Source organism: Panicum virgatum, chromosome 5K (assembly GCF_016808335.1).
Source record: "Panicum virgatum strain AP13 chromosome 5K, P.virgatum_v5, whole genome shotgun sequence".
Lineage (NCBI taxonomy): Eukaryota > Viridiplantae > Streptophyta > Magnoliopsida > Poales > Poaceae > Panicum > Panicum virgatum.
Genome location: NC_053140.1, coordinates 1,935,353 through 1,956,936, shown reverse-complemented (window position 1 = coordinate 1,956,936; position 21,584 = coordinate 1,935,353). Strand labels below are relative to the sequence as shown.

At 49.8% G+C, this 21,584-nt stretch overlaps 1 protein-coding gene and 2 pseudogenes across 1 annotated transcript; 1 reads left to right on the top strand and 2 right to left on the bottom strand.

Annotated features, from left to right (window-relative positions):
• Nucleotides 1–4,377: 4,377 nt before the first annotated feature.
• On the bottom strand, nt 4,378–7,836 carry LOC120705595 (protein trichome birefringence-like 38). Its single transcript, XM_039990026.1, has 3 exons — nt 7,488–7,836; nt 6,494–7,004; nt 4,378–5,250 (listed from the first exon to the last, which is right to left on the bottom strand). Exons 1-3 carry the CDS (start codon nt 7,601–7,603, stop codon nt 4,606–4,608), a joined length of 1,272 nt encoding a protein of 423 aa, XP_039845960.1. The 5' UTR covers nt 7,604–7,836; the 3' UTR covers nt 4,378–4,605.
• Nucleotides 7,837–16,514: 8,678 nt separating this feature from the next.
• On the bottom strand, nt 16,515–17,414 carry LOC120709410 (annotated as a pseudogene).
• Nucleotides 17,415–19,597: 2,183 nt separating this feature from the next.
• On the top strand, nt 19,598–21,303 carry LOC120710410 (annotated as a pseudogene).
• Nucleotides 21,304–21,584: the final 281 nt, after the last annotated feature.

The window sequence follows — 21,584 nt, the reverse complement described above, 5'->3', positions numbered from 1 at the left end:
ACATCCGCCAGCATGTCGGACCAATGAAAGTTGTTGGTTTTGGTAATGTAACACATTTTGTTGTTACTTTATAAATAATGTTTAATTATGAACTAATTAGGTTTAAAAGATTTATCTCGTACTAATCAATTAGACTGTGTAATTAGTTATTTTTTCCAACTGTATTTAATGCTCTATGTATGTGTCCAAACATTTTACGTGACAGGTACTGTAGAATTTTTTTTAGAAACTGTGGGCCTCGGTTTCCTGCATACGAACTGCTCATGTGAGACCATTATGAACCTTGTCGGTGAGGCGGTGGATATCAGCCGTTTGAAAATACAAATTCCTCACACCTCTGTATGAACCGGAGCCCGCGCCTGGTGATGGAGGCTGACGCGCGATTCCATTATGGCGATCGCGCGTCAGGACGCTTCGTGGCGCGCGACGAGCTGTCCGCGCTCTCCGCAGTCCGGTCTCTACGTGACGTGAGACTCCACGCACCCACGTGAGTGAGTCGTGATTTTTTTTTCACCCACCTCCATATGATTGACGTTACAGGTATTTATTTTTTTCTTTTCATTTTTTTGTTTTTCCTTTTACGTTCCATAAGTGTTGTTTTTTTTCTTTTCCAGTTTTTCCTTTTTAACTTCTATATGTCTGAAGTTTTCTTGACAACTTTTATATGAAAATCGTACTAAAAAATTATACCAAGACTTGTGCTTAGAAGTTGCATGATAAATTTGTGCGTACAAAAGTTTTTACTTTCTACTATGTATTTCTCTAGAGAAATTCTCTTGACAAAGACTTTAGAAAAAATCTACTAAAAATTATGTCAAGCATTTGTGCTTAGAATTTGTATGATGAACTTGTACATAAAAAAGTTATCCGATAAGTTTTCCTAATTACATCTTTATAGAAGTTGTGTTGAAAAGTTATCTCGACTTGTACATAAAAAGTTATCCGATAAGTTTTCCTAATTACATATTTTATAGAAGTTGTGTTGAAAAGTTATCTCGACAAATTATATTTTCACAAGCTGTATGACGAACTTATGCATCAAAATTGTGTGAAAAGTTATCTAAAAGAGTATACTAAGAGTTGTACTCAAAAGTTGTATGATGAATTTCGTACGTAAAAAATTGAAGAACTTGTGTAAAAGAATTTTTGTAAGAGGAATCTCCCTGATAAAGACAACATTCTACAAGTTATGCTAAAAATTATGCTCCATAAGTATTTGAAAAAAATCTATGGATTAAAATTGTATAGATCGTAAAAGTTATGCTAAAAATTTATATGTATCGTGAAAGTTATACTAAGAAATTATTCCTCAAGTTGCTAGAAAAAAAGTTATATGTAAAAGTTATGTCTATCATAAAAAGTTATGATGATAGTTTATTCTCCACTGAAGACGCGCAAAAGTTATACTAAAAACTTATATTTACAAATTATAAATTTCCAAAAGTAGAAAAATGCGGGATGAGAAAACTTTCCAAAACTTTTTCATTTTTGAAAAAGTTGTAACTTATATACACAACTTATACTTCTCTTTCTGATAATTTCTTTATTCGATAATTTTGTGCCACCACTTTCATGGTATGAACAACTTATAGGTTATAATTTTTATCTTTTATGAATGTTGTTTGGAGAATTTATGTATAACTTGTCCACAATGTACACACATACAAAAATGATATAACACAAAAAAAAATATTGAATGAAAAACGAAATGAAAAAAGGAAGGAAAAAAGCCTGTTGGCGCCGCAATTTTGGTTTTAATTTCACACCCGCACCAAATATTACTGATCCCTGTATCCCAACGATCCCGAATGAGTTCAGTAAAGAAAATAAACTATTATGTGTGCGGAAAGAGAATGATTTGATTTTGCGTGTAGAAGTAGGGAGCAATAATTTACTGATTACTGCGAAACTAGGTGCTCGGTGGGCTCGTGGACCGCGGCAGCATTTAGGTGCTTGTCGGCTGCGGAAGCCAAAAAAGGAAAGAGAATAGCACGGAAATCAAAAATGGAAAGTTAAGCTCTGTCTGAAATCGTTTGTTGGTTCGGCTGCTGGCGCGCGCTCTAACTAGCAAAGCCCAGGCTGACGCCTGTCTGCCGCAGCTCCAAGGGTGGCTTGAGCCAGACGAGGGAGAAGGCGACAGACATCCTTCCGGCTCCAGGCTCCATCTTGAGAGGAAACCTCGAGCCGACGCCGTGCCGCCGCGGGAGACCCCGAGTGGTTGCTTGAGAGAAAACTTTGAGACGACATTGGAATGGCGCAGGGCGACGCGCAGCTGGCCTCGCCCCTGCGCACCACTGTGCCGGCTCTGAGGTGTCGTAGTGGCGACGCACAGTAGGCGCCGCTGCCATGCGCCACCGCACCGAGGACACTGCCGCTTCGGTGTCGGGGCATGCGGCGCAGATGGCGCCGTGCCCTTCTTCATCTTCTTGTCGTTGTTGCAGAGGATGAGCTCAACCTCAGAGACGAGGAAGTGAGCGGAGATCTGACCAACGCTTGCGCGCTCCCCACGGACGGCGCCAGATGTCGTAGCTCTGGAAGGAGGGCCAGAGGGTGGATACCCGGGAGGTGCAGGCTATTCTTCAGATCTACCCCCGGAGCCAGAACACAAGAACACACGGGGATTTAGAGTGGTTCGGACCGGCGGAGCGTAATACCCTACGTCCACTGAGAGTTGTATTGTTCTGGATCTGTGGATGAGTCTATCCTCTGCCTCTCAGTCCCCTTCTTGGACCTTCCTCTTTCTCTAGCGAGCGTCCCCCTTTTATAGCGCAAGGAGGACGCGTACACAGGCGTTGGACCCCGACAGGTGGGCCCAACAAGGGTGTATATTATACTAATGGTGCTATAGTGATGGAGAATCTCTTGCCGGATACACTTCATCGTCCCGTAGACTCTCTGACCGAGGGGGGGGTCTTTTCCTGTCCCATCGGTGAGGCGCCCGTTGAGGTGGTGTACGTTGCGGCGTAGACTGTTGGGTATACCGCACAGGTGTTATGATTCTCCGTCGCCGAGCTGTCGTGTCTAACTGATGCGTGTGGCATGGCTGTGCCTGAGGCTGCACCACGCGCCTTGGTAACGTGCGGTCAATAGTATACAGCTTGGCAAAAGTCGTCTCGGGCTCTGATGTGGCAGAGTGTTATTACGTCTACCGTAATGAATGCGGTAGGTGGGCGTGTCTTTCCGGGGAAGCGCCGCGTTCCCGCGCGTGTCCGCAACTGCGGACACGTGGCGGCTCCGGACCCCGCCAGGCAGGGTGTCTGTTCTCCCCCCGCTAGGGGGTCCGGATAGTATTTGGGGGTCCGGGACCTGGTGGGAGGTCCGCCCCCTAGCTTAACGCTCCCTTCTCCGGGATACGTGGCATCACCGGACCCTCCCCAAGCGGAGAGCGGGTCCAGGGCCGTTTGCCGGGAGAGTAGGGCTCCGGACTACAGGGGTTCGGCCGCTCAGCCACCAAGGCATAGTTACGGATAACTACGAGACTCTTGTCTAGGCACAGTAAGAGAGGGTACCCCAGTCCTGGGTACCGACACAATTAGTGCTATAGTGGAATCTATTAAATATAATTAATGCATGATTAGTGGATTATTGCTGTAGCAATTAGTGATCAAATTATAAATTAATTAGGCTCAATAGATTCTTCACGTGATTAAGTCACGAGTTATGAAATTAGTTTTATAATAAACATGCGATGTGACTGGACTCATGACTTAAGCTGAAAAAACTAAACGAGGCCTAAAACTTGTTGATTAGAGGAGGAGGAGGAGGAGGTTATGGGTCGGCAGGCATGTCTCTTGAGACAATAAATTATCTCATGGCATCCGGAGAATCGGCCCGGCCTGCCCAAGCAGTGCAACCGATCGCAACGTGAGACTACATGTGCCAGCGGATTTCTTTCTTTCACAGAAGATGGTGGACCGACTTCATTTTGGACTGTGCGGGCCCAAGAGCCAAGCATGGGCTAGCTAGCATGTTCATCCGTGCTGCAGTCGCGAGGGACAGTTCTGGTGCTTTTCTGGGTGCTGTGCATCAAACACACCCGATGACTGTCTCCGGCACGTCCGAACCGGAGACACTGGAAGGCCTAGCGCTGGCGAGTGATCTTCTTACCCAAAAGGCCAGATTGGCAAGTGACTGTTCAAACGCAGTAAGAAGTAGTATTCAGGAAGAGGCAATTGGGCAGTACGGCCATATCGTCCGGGAAATCAAAGCTACTATGGAGCATCTTCTGAAAAAGGCCGCTTGCCACATGTAAATCGTGCAAACTTCACTGGAAATGGTGCCCAGCTAACTGATGAACTCTCCTTTGTGTAAATCATCATCACTTGCGATCATGTCGGCAATCAAAACATTTTTGCAACTAATTAAATTCAAGAAAAAGAATAATAATCACGCACTGATTTTTTTCATTTGACGTTCTTTCTATTATATTCCTTTTAATTTGGGTGGAAAATCATTTTGCCCCCTATAATAATAATAATAAATCAAGCAATCTCTGCTATCTTTCTTTCTCCCTTTAGTCAATTAATTATTGAGCTACGTACAGCCAAGCTTTTAATTAACCAATACCAATACCAGTGAATGAAGCTGCTGGCGTGTGATGATGATTCAGATCTGTCCGGTGAGCGCGGCGTAGAAGAGGACGTTCCAGGTGTCGGGCAGTCCGGCGACGCACCAGTGCGTGCAGTCCCCGGCGAAGATGCCGCCGTCGTACTTGGTGGGGTGCGCGTCCTTCCTGAGCTGCGAGAGGTAGGTGAAGTCGAGCAGGTAGACGGGCTTGGCCATCCCGGCCAGCACGCTCCGCAGGATGGCCTGCTGCGGGATCGGCCCGCCGGGGTAGGGCCCCGTGCCGCTCACGTTCAGCGGCCGCGTCTCCCCCATGCACGTCTTCTTCGGCGACGCGCCCCAGTCCTGGCCCCTGTAGTGCGACGGCGAGATCCCCTGGAAGAAGACCTTGGTGTCGGTGTGGAGGAGGTTGGCGTCGACCCAGGCGGCCCAGGTGTGGAGGGCCCTGGTGAAGGCCCTGGTGCGGTCCATGTCCCGCACCACCGTGCCCCCCTCCTGGATCAAGTCCCAGGGCTGCGTGGGCCCCGTGCGCGGCCACCAGTGCCACGAGTCGAAGACGAGCACGTCGGCGGCGAGCCAGTTGCGGCCCTGGTCGATGGCGTCGAGCTTGAGGACGCGCCCGGCCTTCTCGGGCACCAGGTCCACCAGGTAGTGCGTCAGGTAGTACACCAGCGTCACGTTGTAGTCCTGCGATGCAATGCAAACCAAACCGCCGGCACTGTTGACAACCATCTTTTCTCTCTTTTTTTTATATGAAGAAATGAACATGAACTGACAGTCTAGTCGGTGGCAGACACTGAAAAGAAACGTGCGCGCGGCGGGCGTGTCGGCGCTCGATGGCGCGCCAGGGAACACGCCGCGGGCGTACTAGTACTACCAGAGCATTGCTGCTGCCACTGCCACGCCGAGCTGGCCGCCAGCAAATGGCCAAGCGGCGCCCACTCGGTGTCAGTGTCAGACCAATTTTCGTGGCTCTGACCACCTGACGGGCTGACACACACAAAAAAAAAACACGGCTAGTAACGAGGGCAGGTAATTTTCCGATGAACCGAGCCCGAAGTGGACAAGGCCTGGACCGGTGCGGTGCCAACATGTCGCGGCGGATCTGTCATCTCATCTGCGGCGGGAGGGGGATCCCGGTCCCGGATCCGGCCATTCCAGCCCAGCTGAGCTCGGTTTGGCCTCTTGCTCTGCTCATCGTCCACTGATCCACCCACGCTTCGGAGTTTCTTATACCGGTATCAGTACTTATACCGGTACTAAAGTGCACAGGCAGTTATGATGCTAAAAAAAAAAGTGCACAGGCAGTTATCGTGTACGAACTAAACTACCGTACCGTGCCATCGCCCAAGATCACCGCGCCGCTAAGGCTGCTAACGGTGGCGGCGGGCGGCTGATGGCACGAGACCGGGGTCCGAAGGCAAGACGACCTACCCTTGCATGTTTAGCTTTCTGTTGACTTGTGCTGTGCGTGTGGCCAGCGCGGGTTCCGTCCAGATCAGCCGAGAGCCCGAGATGACACGCCACGCCGCTGGCTGGTGGCACCAACGCCCCCCGGCGGCTAGGCCCCGCCCGGCGCCCGCGCACCAAGGGAAATTCATGGCCACCCGACGTAGGTCCCGTCGCAGGGGCGGGCACCGCCAGCCCTTTTCGCCGACGCCGCCACCGGACACCATCCCTTCCCTTGGCGTCACGCCCCAGTGATCGATCGCCTCATGATGCCCAGCCCAGGCCGCACGCAGAGCTCCCACCAACCCAACCGCCAGCTTTTGCTTTGCTTTTCACCGGACCAGGATCCAACCAACAAGCTTTGCCCCGCGCCTCGCGGAATAATTTAAACAACAAGACACGGGGCACGGGCAGAGGGAATCGGATCGCACGGCCGCCATGGCCATGTGCTGTGCACCAGACTAGCAGTGTACGTACGTACCTCGAAGCGGACGGTGTAGGAGGGGTCGATCTTCCCCGACGCCGGCGAGGCGGTGGTCCGGGCGCCCGGCGCGGCGGCGTGGAGCATGCACAGCAGCGACTCGTACTGGTTCAGCGCCAGCGAGTCGCCCACGAACATCACCGTCCGGCCGCCCCACATCCGGAGCAGCGCCAGCCCGTCGAACCGGGGCTGCGCGCACGGCGGCTCCGGCTGCCACCGGTACCGGAGGTACGCCGTGTCGGGGCGCCCGAAGCGGGCGCACGCGAACTCGTCGCGGATGAAGGGGCACCGCGCCGAGTCGTACAGCGGGTACGACGCGTCCTCCACCCACCGCCCCGCCACGAACGCGTCGCACGACGACCGCGCCGCCGCCGCCGACGCGCCGCGCTGGTGCTGCCGCCGCGTGATGGTCACCGCCGCCGCCGCCGTGCACGCCGCCAGCAGCGCCAGCACCGCCACCAGGGCGCCCGCCCACAGCGCGCCCGGCCGCCGCCTCATCATCCTCTCCGGCCTTGCAAAACAGACCACACGGACCTGGGTGAGCACCGCCGCCGCCGCCGGCCGGTAGGAGAAAGAATGGATGGATGATGGGTTGCTAATTGCTATGTGCGTGACGGGCCGGGGGGAGGAAGGAGCGAGAGGTGTGAGGGCGAGGCCGCGAGGGTGTATATATGTAGCGTCGTCATGCGGTTTCTCTCTCTGCTGCTGCTGCTGCTTCTTTTAAATGGTGGGCGGCTACTGCCCCTGCGCCATGGATGCCTGGTTGGATCCGGCCTGCCTGCCAACACGCGTAGCCCCAGGAGATACTAGCACATAGCAGGACGTACAGTTGGATGGTACTACCAACTTGGGATCGGATTCACTGACCATTCATGGATTGATTTGATTGCTTTCCTTTCGGTGCAGCAGCAGCATCCGTGCATGGGCTGATGGGCCATGGGTGACCCAACCGTACCGACTATGGAGCGAGCGACCAGAACCGAACGAAACGAACCTTGGCAGAGGCGCGGCGGGTTTGGCGCCCGGCGGCTCATGCGCTCCTCCTGCCCCGCGCCCGCCGCCGGCGTCGTCTCGTGGAGCATCTGGCGGTGGCGCCGGCTGGTTCTTCATGACGAGTACGGCGGCGGCGGCGGCGGCAACCGCCTGATGAAGAACGGAGGCGACGTTTCGAGCTAGCGGTAGCGGCGCGATTGATTAGGGGTCCGTTTCGTGCGGCCGCACGCGATTCCGGCGACGGAGCTGATCTGGAGTCCGGACGCTTGTGCGAGCAAGGGATAAGGCGGCTTGGCACGACGATGCACTCCCCTATTTGCGAGCTCGCTCGCTCGTGTAGTATCTTGTGCTCCTGGTCCTGGTCTATCTTAGTTAGGGCCTCGCAGGAGAAGAAGATCTGTGCACTGATTTGATGCGGCAATCAATCCTCTCCGGATTATTCTTTGCCTCCGGGACCTGTCGACGTCCAAAAGGGAAAGGGAGACAAGGAAAAAGGTGTAGAAATGGAATGGTATAACCGGGCGTGCAGGGCGGGGCAGAATGTTTGTAGTCTTCTACCCTTGTACAAGTTATTCGGCAGCTGGGCACTACTAGCTGTTCATTCCTTGCCTTTCCTGGCCGGCAAAAGGATGTGTGGAGATTCTTTCTTTCTTTCTTTCAGGGGTCGGAGGCAAAGAAGGAATGAAGAGATCCCTCTGCTTTATCATTGGAAAGAGCTCGGCTTTCTGTCTCTCACTGTTCCCGCCCCTTTTCCACGTTCCTGCTACTACTTGAGCATGCAATCGTCAGCTGATGGAAAGGATTCTAAAAGGAAGAGAAAAAAAAACTCCTTGAACAGCATCCATCTCGAGCAGGGAAAAAAGGTACTAGGCGGATGACAGGTGGGCAAGAGAATCGGCTTTATAGTGGCTGTGTTTAGTTCCCACGAAATACACTGTAGCGGGGGCGAAAAGCACTGTAGCACACTGTAGCACGTTTCGTTTGTTTGTGATAGATATTGTCCTACCATGACCTAACTAGGCTCAAAAGATTCGTCTCGCAACGTACATCAAAACTATGCAATTAGTTTTTTTTATTTACCTACATTTAGTACTCCATGCATGGGTCATTTGCTACATTTAATGTTTCGATGTGATGGAGATTGATGGAAAGTGATGTTTTTGTTGGGATTTTTGGTGGAACTAAACACACCCAGGCCGTGTTTAGTTCGTGAGGCCTGTAAAGGCAAAAAAAAATTGCGTCATGTCGGTACCCTACAGCTGGGGTACCCACTCCTACTGTGCCAAGACTCGCGTAGTTATCCGTAACTACGCCCTAAGGAGCTGAGCAGCCGGACTCCTGGGTTCCGACTCCATCTCACCGGACCAACGGTGCCGGACCCGCTTCCCGTTTGGGGACGGGTCCGGTGTCACCACGTGTCCCAGAGGTGGAAATGCTCAGCACCTGTGGCCGCGGACCCGGACCCCCGCAGGCGGGTCCGGGACCTCCACGTGCCATCCGGACTCCCGCAGGCAGGTCCGGGACCTCCACGTGCCTACCCGGACCCCCGTGAGCTCTCGGCTCAGCAAGCTGCTCGGGTGGGGTCCGGAGCCGCCACGTGTCACGCAGACGCGGGCGCGGGCGCCAGCCTTCCGCTGGAAGCTCCCTCACCCACCCGCATTAAGTGCGAGTGGTTGAGGCGGGATCTGCTGCCTCTGGGCACGGGGCAGCTTTTGTCAGTCCACACTGTGGATCGCCAGATACCGAGACAAGCATTAAAGACTCAGCGCTGCGCGCATGAGCGACGAGTCATGATGACCAGCTACTGACTGAAGCAACAGTGCACGCTGCTACAGTAGACTGAGTCAGTAGTTCGGCGCTTCATCGTGACCTCGACGCGCGACTGCAAAGGCTAGACTCTACTCTGACAGGACAACTCAAGACCATCCCTGGTCAGAAGCTACGCACAGAAGCCGACGACAAGATCTCCGGATCTGAGCCATTGAAGGCCAAAGTGTAGTTTATAATACATCGCCGGGTCCACATGTCGGGGCCCCGCTCAGTGTACGTGCTCCCCTTGGACATATAAAAGGGAGAGCACGCCCGCTAGAACACAGGAGGTTCACACATGATCTCCACAATCCAGACTCAAGCTCTAGCGAACTTCTCACTCTCGTGGGAAGGCAATACAACACACAGTGGACGTAGGGTATTACGCTCCGGCGGCCCGAACCACTCTAAATCCTGCTGTGTTTCTTGTGTTCTGGAGGGAGATCGATCTAAGACTAGCTAACCCCCGAGTACACACCCTCTGGGCTAGGGCGGGTGCCTTCCGCCACCCGGCCGTGGTTTGCAACACCGCGACATTTGGCGCGCCAGGTAGGGGCGCTAGCTGGTCGCATTTCATCATCTTCTTCGTCCCCATGGTTCGCGTGGACGACGTGGAGATGACGGAGGGGGGTGGCGTCCTCCACGCCACATGCCTCTCGCGTTCCTGCTCCAGGGGCAACTGTGCCTGTGGAGCAGCCACCGTTGGCGGCGGCGCGCGCCGCCCGCCGGCAAGAGTCAGGGCACCCGTCAAGGGCCCCCTCACAAGCTGCGAGCGGCGGAGCGACAAATCCCAGCTCACAGCATACCTCACTCATGAGAGGAAGCCCGCTCCGGCGGAAAGCCGACTCCGGTCGCACCAAGCCCGCTCCGGCGGACTGCCGACTCCGGTCGCACCAAGCCCGCTCCGGCGGAAAGCCGACTCCGGTCGCACCAAGCCCGCTCCGGCGGACTGCCGACTCCGGTCGCACCAAGCCCGCTCCGGCGGAAAGCCGACTCCGGTCGCACCAAGCCGCTCCGGCGGAAAGCCGACTCCGGTCGCACCAAGCCCGCTCCGGCGGAAAGCCGGCTCTAGTGGCTCTCTCCGGCGGAAAGCCGACTCCGGTCGTACCCCCGACTCTACATCTCTGTAAGTCCTACTCTTAGAGGCCCAGCAGGGAATAAAATCTTTTCCTTTGTAACTATGTAGTACTTCCGTGTGGTCCAGTCCGGTGAGCCTCCCCCGTGGAGGGGTCCGGACCTCTGCGAACCAGGTTCAGGGAAGCGTATTCACCCTCCGGGGAGGTCCGGAGCCGTGTAGCCGCTTAGCCTGGTTCCGTACCCTAAGCCTGCATGCTCTACCTCCCTAGGGTGAGTACCGTAGTACCTAAGACTGGGGGCCCGGAGGTCCGGACAGCTCCGGCCTCATAAACCCGTGTTCTGGCTTACATCGCACATCTCATGTACATCTAGTTATAAAGGAAAAGTTTATTCTCAGTTCGCCTCTAAGGATGTTACATTCCAATTTCGATCTACGCATTCTGTTTGCGCTAACCCCCACGTGGCTTCTTACTCTTGTGCGGTGATTGTGGTCCGAATTGAGTTGGCTAGTTAGTGACTTAGCTCGAGACCCCTCATGGAAGAGAGGGGTTCGGACCCCTGGGAACCTGCAGGTTCAGGGAAGCGCACTCATTCTCCGGGGAGGTCCGGAGCCGTGTAGCCGCTTAGCCTGGTTCCGTACCCTAAGCCTGCACGCACCACCTCCTGTGAATGAGTGCCGTAGTACCTAGGACTGGGAACCTGGAGGTCCGGACTTTCTCTTAACCTAAAGGCCGGCCCCTTGAGCTTCGTTCACTGAACCTAGCTATCCATCTCAAAGGATTACAGCCAACAGGATTTGGGACCCGTGGGCACGCTACTAAGCATCTACCTTGAGTCATGTGCAGGTCCAAACGTGATGATGCAGCAGGTGACCCAAGGGATGGACGATGCAGGGCAAGACCCTTGCGGCGCGCACCGCTGGGTGCCAGAAGCAGCCAAGTCGCTCACAGTAGTGGCCCCACCTGCGGGTTCGTTGCCTCTCCCGAGGCGGGCCCGGGGGCCACTGTCGGTACCCTACAGCTGGGGTACCCACTCCTACTGTGCCAAGACTCGCGTAGTTATCCGTAACTACGCCCTAAGGAGCTGAGCAGCCGGACTCCTGGGTTCCGACTCCATCTCACCGGACCAACGGTGCCGGACCCGCTTCCCGTTTGGGGACGGGTCCGGTGTCACCACGTGTCCCAGAGGTGGAAATGCTCAGCACCTGTGGCCGCGGACCCGGACCCCCGCAGGCGGGTCCGGGACCTCCACGTGCCATCCGGACTCCCGCAGGCAGGTCCGGGACCTCCACGTGCCTACCCGGACCCCCGTGAGCTCTCGGCTCAGCAAGCTGCTCGGGTGGGGTCCGGAGCCGCCACGTGTCACGCAGACGCGGGCGCGGGCGCCAGCCTTCCGCTGGAAGCTCCCTCACCCACCCGCATTAAGTGCGAGTGGTTGAGGCGGGATCTGCTGCCTCTGGGCACGGGGCAGCTTTTGTCAGTCCACACTGTGGATCGCCAGATACCGAGACAAGCATTAAAGACTCAGCGCTGCGCGCATGAGCGACGAGTCATGATGACCAGCTACTGACTGAAGCAACAGTGCACGCTGCTACAGTAGACTGAGTCAGTAGTTCGGCGCTTCATCGTGACCTCGACGCGCGACTGCAAAGGCTAGACTCTACTCTGACAGGACAACTCAAGACCATCCCTGGTCAGAAGCTACGCACAGAAGCCGACGACAAGATCTCCGGATCTGAGCCATTGAAGGCCAAAGTGTAGTTTATAATACATCGCCGGGTCCACATGTCGGGGCCCCGCTCAGTGTACGTGCTCCCCTTGGACATATAAAAGGGAGAGCACGCCCGCTAGAACACAGGAGGTTCACACATGATCTCCACAATCCAGACTCAAGCTCTAGCGAACTTCTCACTCTCGTGGGAAGGCAATACAACACACAGTGGACGTAGGGTATTACGCTCCGGCGGCCCGAACCACTCTAAATCCTGCTGTGTTTCTTGTGTTCTGGAGGGAGATCGATCTAAGACTAGCTAACCCCCGAGTACACACCCTCTGGGCTAGGGCGGGTGCCTTCCGCCACCCGGCCGTGGTTTGCAACACCGCGACACGTCAGAATCTTCCCAATTTGAAGTAGTAAATGAAGTCTATTTACAAAACTTTTTACATGGATGTGTTGTAAATCGCGAGACGAATCTAATGATGCTAATTAATCTATGATTAATTAATAATTAGCTGTTGGTTACTATATCATCATTGTTGCAAATCATAGATTAAGTAGGCTCATTAGATTCGTCTCGCGATTTACAACCCAACCATACAAAAAGTTTTGTAAATATACTTCATTTAGTACTTCAATTTAGCAAGATTACTTTTCACTTTAATGCGTTTACGGTTTTTTTGCGTTTACGGAGTGAGAACTAAACAGACCCAGTATGGATTGAGAGAGTGCAGTACAGAGTACAGACAGACCGAGGAGATCTGGTGTGAGAGAAACATGCAGGTGGAATGGCCTGTCACATGTAGGTCGTCTCGTCGTCTGTTCGTCCTTGCTCGTCTCTGGCGGCCAAGGGCTGAAGCGCAATTACCATCAGCTCAGACGACCACATGCTGGAGCCGATCACCGGGACAGTATCCAAGCGTCAGAACACCAATGGTCAAGCTCAGCAAATACTGTAGAAAACTCCACTATTGGCACGCAGCTGAAGACCCGTGAAGTGAGGTGGGCAAAAGAAGAGATCGCAGAGGCCAGTCTGCTCGTCTGCACATACAGGCCGCAGCAGGCCAAGCCTGGGTATGCATGGTCCCAGGCTCCCAGCCAAGCTCCCAAGTTGCAGAAGCTGCTACGCCGCAACCGCAAACTTGAACCAGAAGAGTCGCGTTGCTGGGACCGGTCTTGCGATCCTCCTACACGCAGCGCAGTAGCACCAACCATCACGAAATACTTGTACTAACCAACCAGCCAAGGCCTTGGGTTGGCTTATGCTTGAACCACCTCCGCACATACAGAGTAGTACCTAACCTACTGATTAATCATGGCACTTCATTATGCAATTCTTGTCTTGATTAAGGGAAGGAACTATAACTAATCTGCGACCATCCTTTGGAAGTGGCGGCGCCAGTTCGAACAGAGACAAAAATGAATCTGCTGGTTTCAATGGTCTCCTCCTGAAGACGTGAAGTGACCAGACCAGAGTAGTCTTCCAATTCCACGCATTAGCTTCGTCGGCGATGTGGACGTCGTCGTCGCGCGCAGCACAGCACAGCACAGCACAGATGGGCAGCTAGCCATCAGTAAGGATGGATTCGGATGTCTGAACATCCGAATTATCCGTATTCGTATCCGCTTAAAACGTAAATATGAATATCCGTATCCGTATTCGAATTTAATATGGATGTCATATGGATGCATCCGAATTCGATTTTAAGAACTTTTCTCTATCCGATTCCGTATTCGTATTCGAAGAATATCCGATCACATCCGTATCCATCCGTATCCGCAAAGAAAAAATGACTAGTGAGACAATCTTAAACTTATCTTTATACCTATTACTTAATGATGTACACTATTTAAATTATTTAGAAAGCTAGATAACTAATAATATATTTATTAAAATTAATAATGATATAAAAATTAACTTTAACTATTTAATATATTTATTTCATGATTAAAATTATTTAATACGAGTCAAATTAATTATTTATTTAATGATAAAATCTTTTTTTATATATCGTAATTATTAAGTATTTAAATATTTATTTATTTTACATTTATAATTAGTATTATATATTTAATATAAAAGCTATGCATAGATAATTATATTCTTTTTTTATTAGCTATCTCCTAATCCTTTACTCCCTACTTGTATAATGATTTTGATCTGCTATAAAATTATTGAAAAAATAAATATACTTATGATAGCTCTATGTTTCAAATCGAGAAGGTATCCGGATTCGTATCCGGATTCGAACTATCCGTTTTGTATTCGTATCCGATGAGATCCGCATTCGTATTCGTATCCGGATTAAAATGTGGTAAAAGGTGACATCCGGATCCGATTTCATCCGTATCCGATCCGAATCCATCCTTAGCCATCAGCGGAGCCCACGCCGCACTGCGTGCGCTATGTGACTATACATCCCGTGACCGGTCTGGAGTTGATGGCGTGCTGAGAGGGTCAATCATTCAATCAGAGATGATGTTGATGCCGTCACTCATGGCCAGTAGTCAGTGTTCTGGTATGGCGGGCGCCTCGCATCTGCATTCGATCACCACCGTACGCTAGCTGCACGGCATGCTGGTCTCCAGCGATCACCACCGTACAGTCGTCACCTGGTCATTCGACTGCATTTCCATGATTTTTTAATAAAATTTGGATTTGTAGAATAATCTAAAGTAAATGCTAAGTTAATTCGTAAATCCACCCCGGTTCTAAACTTTGGATTTCCGGTCGATCCCTTCCTTGAATTCCTAAATTGTAGCACTGTGCAACGGATCGGAAAAATGTAAAGAATTCAAACAAGGGAACTCTAGCAGCTGTCAAATTAAACGATCATCAATCAGCGGCGGCCTGCCATGCATGCCAGTCATTTAATTTGTAAGAGTACTCGTATAAGGGACGGCCGCCGGACGGCGAGGAATTCCGATCCGCCTCATTGCTGCTCAAGCAGTCAAGCCCTCCCTCCCTCTCCATTGCAGATTTGCTCACTTCTTGTCTGGTTGTGACTGTATGTATACCGATACAACATCAAGTTCAGTTGCATATATATAGAGCCAATATCATGATGTGCGACGGCGGCGTCATGACCAGCGTGTTCGTGCTGTGCACGCCCCCAAAAAATTTGGACATGATTAAAACTCAAAGAATGTCATCATGAGCATCATTAAAGCATAATGAAAAATTATGTGCATATGTTTGCATAAGCTTGTTTATTTTCTGTACCATGTTTGACTGCTTGCTTATGAAGGAAGTTTAATTTTTGCTATGCAACTGTGCCCCCAAAAAATTTATTCAGATACTATACTCAAAATAATGATTTTACAATATTTTGCAGAATTTTGTGACAACTAATCCGAGGCATAAAATTCTTAAGTTTTTAAAAACTGTTGTTTTGTTTGTTTTTCTGGGAGCAATCTAGATTCTAGAACATCTTTTTGACTGATTGTTGCTGCAGTGTGTCTATCCTTTTCAATCCATTCATGAATTCAAGTAAAAAGGGAGTGTAAAAAAGGTTGAAAACCTTTTGCAGGGCAATGGTTTGGTGATTTTAGTGTTATCTGAAATTCCCGGGGACTTTGTTGAATTCATGTCATTGCTAAAGATGCAGGTTCTTCGGTGATATTTGCATGTTAGTTTTCAAAGGTTCTTCTGAATTCAACCAATTACCTATCAAATTGTAGCTTTGTTCTCTAGACCGAGAAAATGTTGCACCCCAAACTCGCAGGACTGATTCATTTAAGGGGAAAGGAAATCTGGATTACCAAAGGATGTCTATTACATGAAACTAACAACTCACTCGAAAGCAATAACATACAAATATGCTATTCATTTCCCAACGAAGGCGTGCCACACGCTGCCCTTCGCAGTGCTACTTCTTCCTTGATCAACCCAATCCTTACATCCGGTCACAGTGCGTCGACGCGAAGGACAACTTCTTGTTGTGCACATCAAAGAGCATATCAAAGTTTTGCTGCTGCACGTATGCCAGAGCCTGCCCCGCGCCCATAACCACGCTGCTTGGCAGCGCGAACCACAATCGGGATTTAATGAGCATAGGGGTACATGCCCCTCCTCATCTGGCTCAGGCAGCCTGATTCTGCCCGCCACGCATGATAATTTTTTTTATCAAAATAAATGAATATGCTTGAGTTGAAAACAATGAGAAACACAATCAGTCCAAAGAAAAAATAAAAACAAAAATATATCACAAAAATACACTTACACTACAGAACATCTTTGTGCATTAACTCAATATACAACAAATATTTTTACATTTTTTTTTACGTTGGACTGATTGCGCTTCTCATTGTTTTCAGCTCAAGCATATGAATTTACTCTTGATAAAATATTTGATCATGCGACGTGTGTGGCATCAGGCTACCTGAGCCAGATGGGGGGGGGGGGGGGCATGTGCCCCTACGCTCATTAAATCCGTATTGAAGCGAAGCAGAAATTGTAATCCTCCACAATTCGGTTAGCCATCGGCAGCTTCACTGTCCCCAACACCGCCTTCTTCAACGCCTTGAACGCTGGCTGCAAAGCAACATTATTGTTGAACCTGAGTCCACAATGGCACCACTAAAGCCGTTCAACTTCATCTCTAGACTTGTCTCCGGCAGCACCAGATGCTTATCATCAAGCGACAATCCGACCAGAGTGGCGGGTGTTGTGCTGGGTCATGAGAATCGATGTGGTTTGAATTTCCCCTGTTGAGTTATACCTATGCAGCTCTGTCCAAAGAAAAGATGGCTTGGCTTGCGATTTGCAAATGGCGTGAGAAAGTATGAGAAACAACGGACTGGCAGCTGCCAAACAAATGACATAGTTGTAGGGCCGAGGCACATGATTCCAGAGGCGCCAATGAGGCTCCCGACGGTGAGTTCGCCACAGCCAAATGTCACTGCAACAGCCACCTTGCGGCGCGCGTAGAAAATGAAGGTCTCCGACGCGAGGAGCCCATCTGTCACCGCGCTGTCATACCCATAATTGAACAGGCATCTGTTGTTGATGGAGCACTTTTTGGTGCCAAGAGGCCCTTCCTTGCACAGCCTGCTGCTGCAAAGGAAGAAGGCGAAGAAGAAGAAGGATTTATTGGGCTCGTAGAGCGGCTCGCGCTGCCTCACCATGCCGCGGAATAGCTTGCACTGCGTCCACCGTGAGGTCGCTGCACGTGTCAACGATGAGAGTCTGTGGCTGTGGCTGCGTGCCGATTCCAACGGTTATCCTGTGTGCATGGTCGTTCAGTGGAGCGACGAGCACATCGGCTGCGAAGACATTGCAGAGGAGTAGCGCGAGGCTGGCGTCGAGCCTCTCCAATCGAGCCATGCTCGCACGGGCAGATCGGCAAATGATCTCGTGCGTAGAGCACGAGCTACCGGTGTACGAGTGGTTGAGCTGGCGCGGAAGCCGGTAGAGCCGCAGGCCACCGTGACAGCGACAACGAGGCAGAGAAGCTCGAGGAGGAGGTCGATTCGGCGCGCCATGCTCATGGCTTTGTGGTGGGAGGATCAGTAGTTGACGATGGGCGTGGCGCAGCATGCAATGTCTTGCCTTGTTGGTGGTTAACTGACCGCGGGGTGGGGTGGAGGAGCAAAGAGGAGAAAGGGGGTCACGGGTTGCCGTTGGGGAAGAGGAGGCAAAGGTGCAAAGAGGAGGGCATTGGGGATTCAGATTGGGTGACATTGCTACCCAATGTCACAATGGAACATTGGCCACATTTTTTACTTTGTACTGATTGTGCTTCTCATTGTTTTCAGCTCAAGCATATTCATTTCCTTTGGATAAAGTATTTGATCATGCGGCGCGTTCGACATTAGGCTGCCTGAGTCAGATGAGGGGGGGGGGGGGGCATGTGCCCCTACGCTCATTAAATTCGTATTGAAGCGAAGCGGAGCTTGTAATCCTCCACTGTTCGGTTAGCCACCGGCAGCTTCACCGTCCCCAACACCGCCTTCTTCAGTGCCTTGAATGCTGGCTCCACAAGCAACATTATTGTTGAACCTGAGTCCACGATGGTGCCACCAAAGCCGGTCAGCTTCATCTCCAGACTTGTTGCCGGCACCGCCAGACGCCTACCGTTAAGCGACAACCCGATTAGCGGTACATAATAGTAGAGTGACATGTGTTGTGCTAGGCTCTTGAGAATCGACATGGTTTGAATTCCCCCTGTTGAGTTGTACCTCTGCTCTAGCTCCGAAGAAAAGATGGCTTGGCTTGCGATTTGCAAATGGCATGAGGCAGTACGAGAAACGACGGACTGGCAGCCGCCATACAACTGACATAGTTGCAGGGCCAAGGCCCATGATTCCAAAGGCACCAACGGGCAGTGTACTAGCTGAATATCTTAAGCATGTCTAATATTGTTTCTCCTTTTTTTGTATTTTGCATTAAAGTTGGATTAGTTTCACTTCTAGTTGTTCACCGCAGATGCTTTCTTATATGTGTACGATGTGTAATCATGTATTCATGTTGAACCTGAGGCCATGCTAGAATCCCTATTATATGATTATTGAATTGATTAGTTTAATAACTTAGATGATTTTTTAAGATGTGGTGTCCTGGGTATTTTAGTTTAATGAGGATGCACCCTGTGTTCAATTAAGATAATTTTCAATTTATCTTTTCTTAACTTTTATGTGCTTACAGGCCCATTAGGTGTAGTGCAAACATTAGAACAGTTTACCCTGATAAAGATAAGTCAAAACATTTTTAATAACTTTCTGCATTCATTGAGATTATGTTTGACAGTTGACACCAACGACATTTAAACAATTTCTGCATCTCTTTTGATCTTGACAATTATAGTGGTTATTAGTTTGGTACCAAAGTTTCCATTGAAGTTACTTATATTTTTGCTGGGATTCTTACTAGTATTTTCTACCTTTCAGTGGCAGGAGAACTGTACATATTTGTAGTGTGATCTTCATAAGAAGCCAAGATTGTGAAGTTCATGGCGGAAGAACTCCATGACATCATGGATAAAAACAACATTTGTAATGTCTGTTACTGCTCATGGATCACGGTATGTTAAGAACAGTGTTTCATTAGCTGGCACACAAATGTGTTCCATAACATTTTCAAGCCTTTTTCGATTTTAACACTTATTTTATTTCCAATATTTAAGCTATGTATTGTGATTCACAGTTAACACGATTCATGCTGTATTATCTTGTACTTAACGTATTTGTTTTCTCTAGGTATTGTGGTCTATATGTATCTTTTAACTATGTGTTTAGGTTGTAATGTATTTTTGTGATGATTATCCTATGATAGGTTGTCTATCCATAAACCATAATGTTTTACTAGTCTATGATGCATGTTCAGTTTGACGCTGAAGTTCTCCGCACTTCTTACGTTTTTAATTGTTGCAGGCTAGTCTACCCTTGCAGATTCCCTTGTGGAAGCTGATGGGATTATTGCCCAGGAAGTCACTGGTGATGTTTGCATGACTGATACGCAGATGAAGCAGAGCATGGTGTTACAATCAAATCCACTGGTATCTCTCCTTTCTCTCCTTTCTATGAGATGACTGATGAGTCACTTAAGAATTACAAATGTGCTCTCCTCTTACTGAAATACGTGCTCAGGCACGTTCGCCAAAAAAAAAAAGAATTACAAAGGTGGGAGATGGTAACGAGTACTTGATCAACCTTATTGGCTCACCTGGGCATATTGATTTTTCTTCAGAAGTCACAGCTGCTCTTCACCAATGGTTCTCTAGTGGTGGTTGACTGTATTGAAGGTGTCTGTGTGCAAAGTGAAACTGTGCTCTGCCAGGCTCTTGGTAAGAGATTATGTCAGTCCTTACTGTGAACAAGATGCACAGGTGCTTCCTTGAGCTTCAGGCTGAGGGTGAGGAAGCCTACCAGACTTTCTCCCGTGTCAATGAAAGTGGCAATTTCATTGTGGCAACATACGAAGATAAGCTCTTTGATGACGTCCAAGTTAGGAAAAGGGAACTGTGCTTTTCCTGCTGGTCTGCACGGCTGGGCCTTTGCCAAGATGAATGAATCCAAGTTTGGAGTTGATGAAGCTAAGATGATGGAGAGGCTCTGGGGTGGGAACTACTTTGACCCAGCCACAAAGAAGTGGACCACCATGAACACAGGCTCTGCTACCTGCAAGAGAGGATTTTTTCAGTTCTGCTATGAGCCTATGAGCCAATCAAGCGAATTATCAAACACCTGCATGAATAACCAGAAGGATAAGTTGTGGTCCAATGCTTCAAAATCTTAATGTTACCATGAAGACATGAGAGTGAATTGGCTTGGTGGCAAGACTTCAATGAAGAGTGTTATGCTGACTTGCTTCCAGCTGGTACTGCACTGCTTGAGGTGGTGATATTCCACCTCTTTTGCTCTATGTTTCAGAGATGATTCCAGCATCCAATGAAGACAGGTTCTTTGCCTTTGTTCATGTCTTCTCAGGGAAGGTTGCTGCTGGTTTGAAGGTCAGGACCATGGGTCCCAACTACCTGAACACGTCCCTCCCTGGTCAGAAGGATCTGTATGTTGAGTGTCCAGCGTACTGTTATCTGGATGGGAAAGAAACAAGAGTCAGTTGGGGATGTTCCTTGTGGTAACAGTAACACTGTTGCTATGGTTATGGTCTCGATCAGTTCATCACGAAGAATATTACATTCAATCATGAGGAGGTTGATGCATGCCCAATCAGAGCAAGGAAGCTGTGTCTCCCCTGTTGTGCGTGTTGATGTTCGGTGCAAGGTTTGCCTCTGACCTACCCAACCAAGCTAGTTGAAGGTTTGAAGCATCTGGCAAAGTTTGAGAAATAAGATTCCTTTTATTATTTCTGCTCTTCTCTGAGTTTGAGACTAAGTTTTCTGCTGTGTCTTACCTGTGCGACTGCCATACTGGCATAGACTGTGAATTCATACATGCTTTCTCCTGTGCCAGGTGAAGGCACAAGGCAGAGAGTATTTCAGTTGACATTATTTCTGAATCAGCAGATGCTGTTTAATTGCTTTATCCTGTTGAATTTCTTAACTTAATCTCAGTAAACAATTTCTCTAGCATTGCCTTGCCTTGAAGAAGGGTGCTCCTACACTAGCTAATTTGTAGAAACATTGCACCAGAAGTCCAGAAGTCCAGTATTGCTATTCTATGACCAACTTTTAAAAGCTAAAGGACAGACCTTAGCGATGATGTATATGGAAGGCAAGGGTGAAGCATTGGATGCAACATCGAACGCTAGTTAAGAAGCTGAGGTCTTAGAATTAATAATCGATTGGCTTGGAATGTGAGTATAATATTGTGATGCATATGCATGATGTAGCATTTTGTTTGGATGTTTTTTCTTTGAGAAATAGTTGATTCCTGCTTGAGAATTGTACGATTGTAATATTGGATGGCTTAACAATGCAAATAAGACCATCCATCAGTTTCGTTTGCCGGCATCGGATTGAGTAATGACAACGTCACGCTCAGCATATCCAGTTAACAATACCACTATTACCAGTAAGCACTGCCACGAAGAAGA

Excerpts from the sequence above, each read along its gene's own strand:
- LOC120705595 (XM_039990026.1), bottom strand. The coding sequence starts at position 7,603 with ATGAAGAACCAGCCGGCGCCACCGCCAGATGCTCCACGAGACGACGCC. Across the intron at positions 7,005-7,487 it reads CCCGCCGCGCCTCTGCCAAG|GCCGGAGAGGATGATGAGGC; the intron begins GTTCGTTTCGTT and ends CTGTTTTGCAAG. Across the intron at positions 5,251-6,493 it reads CCTACACCGTCCGCTTCGAG|GACTACAACGTGACGCTGGT; the intron begins GTACGTACGTAC and ends ATTGCATCGCAG.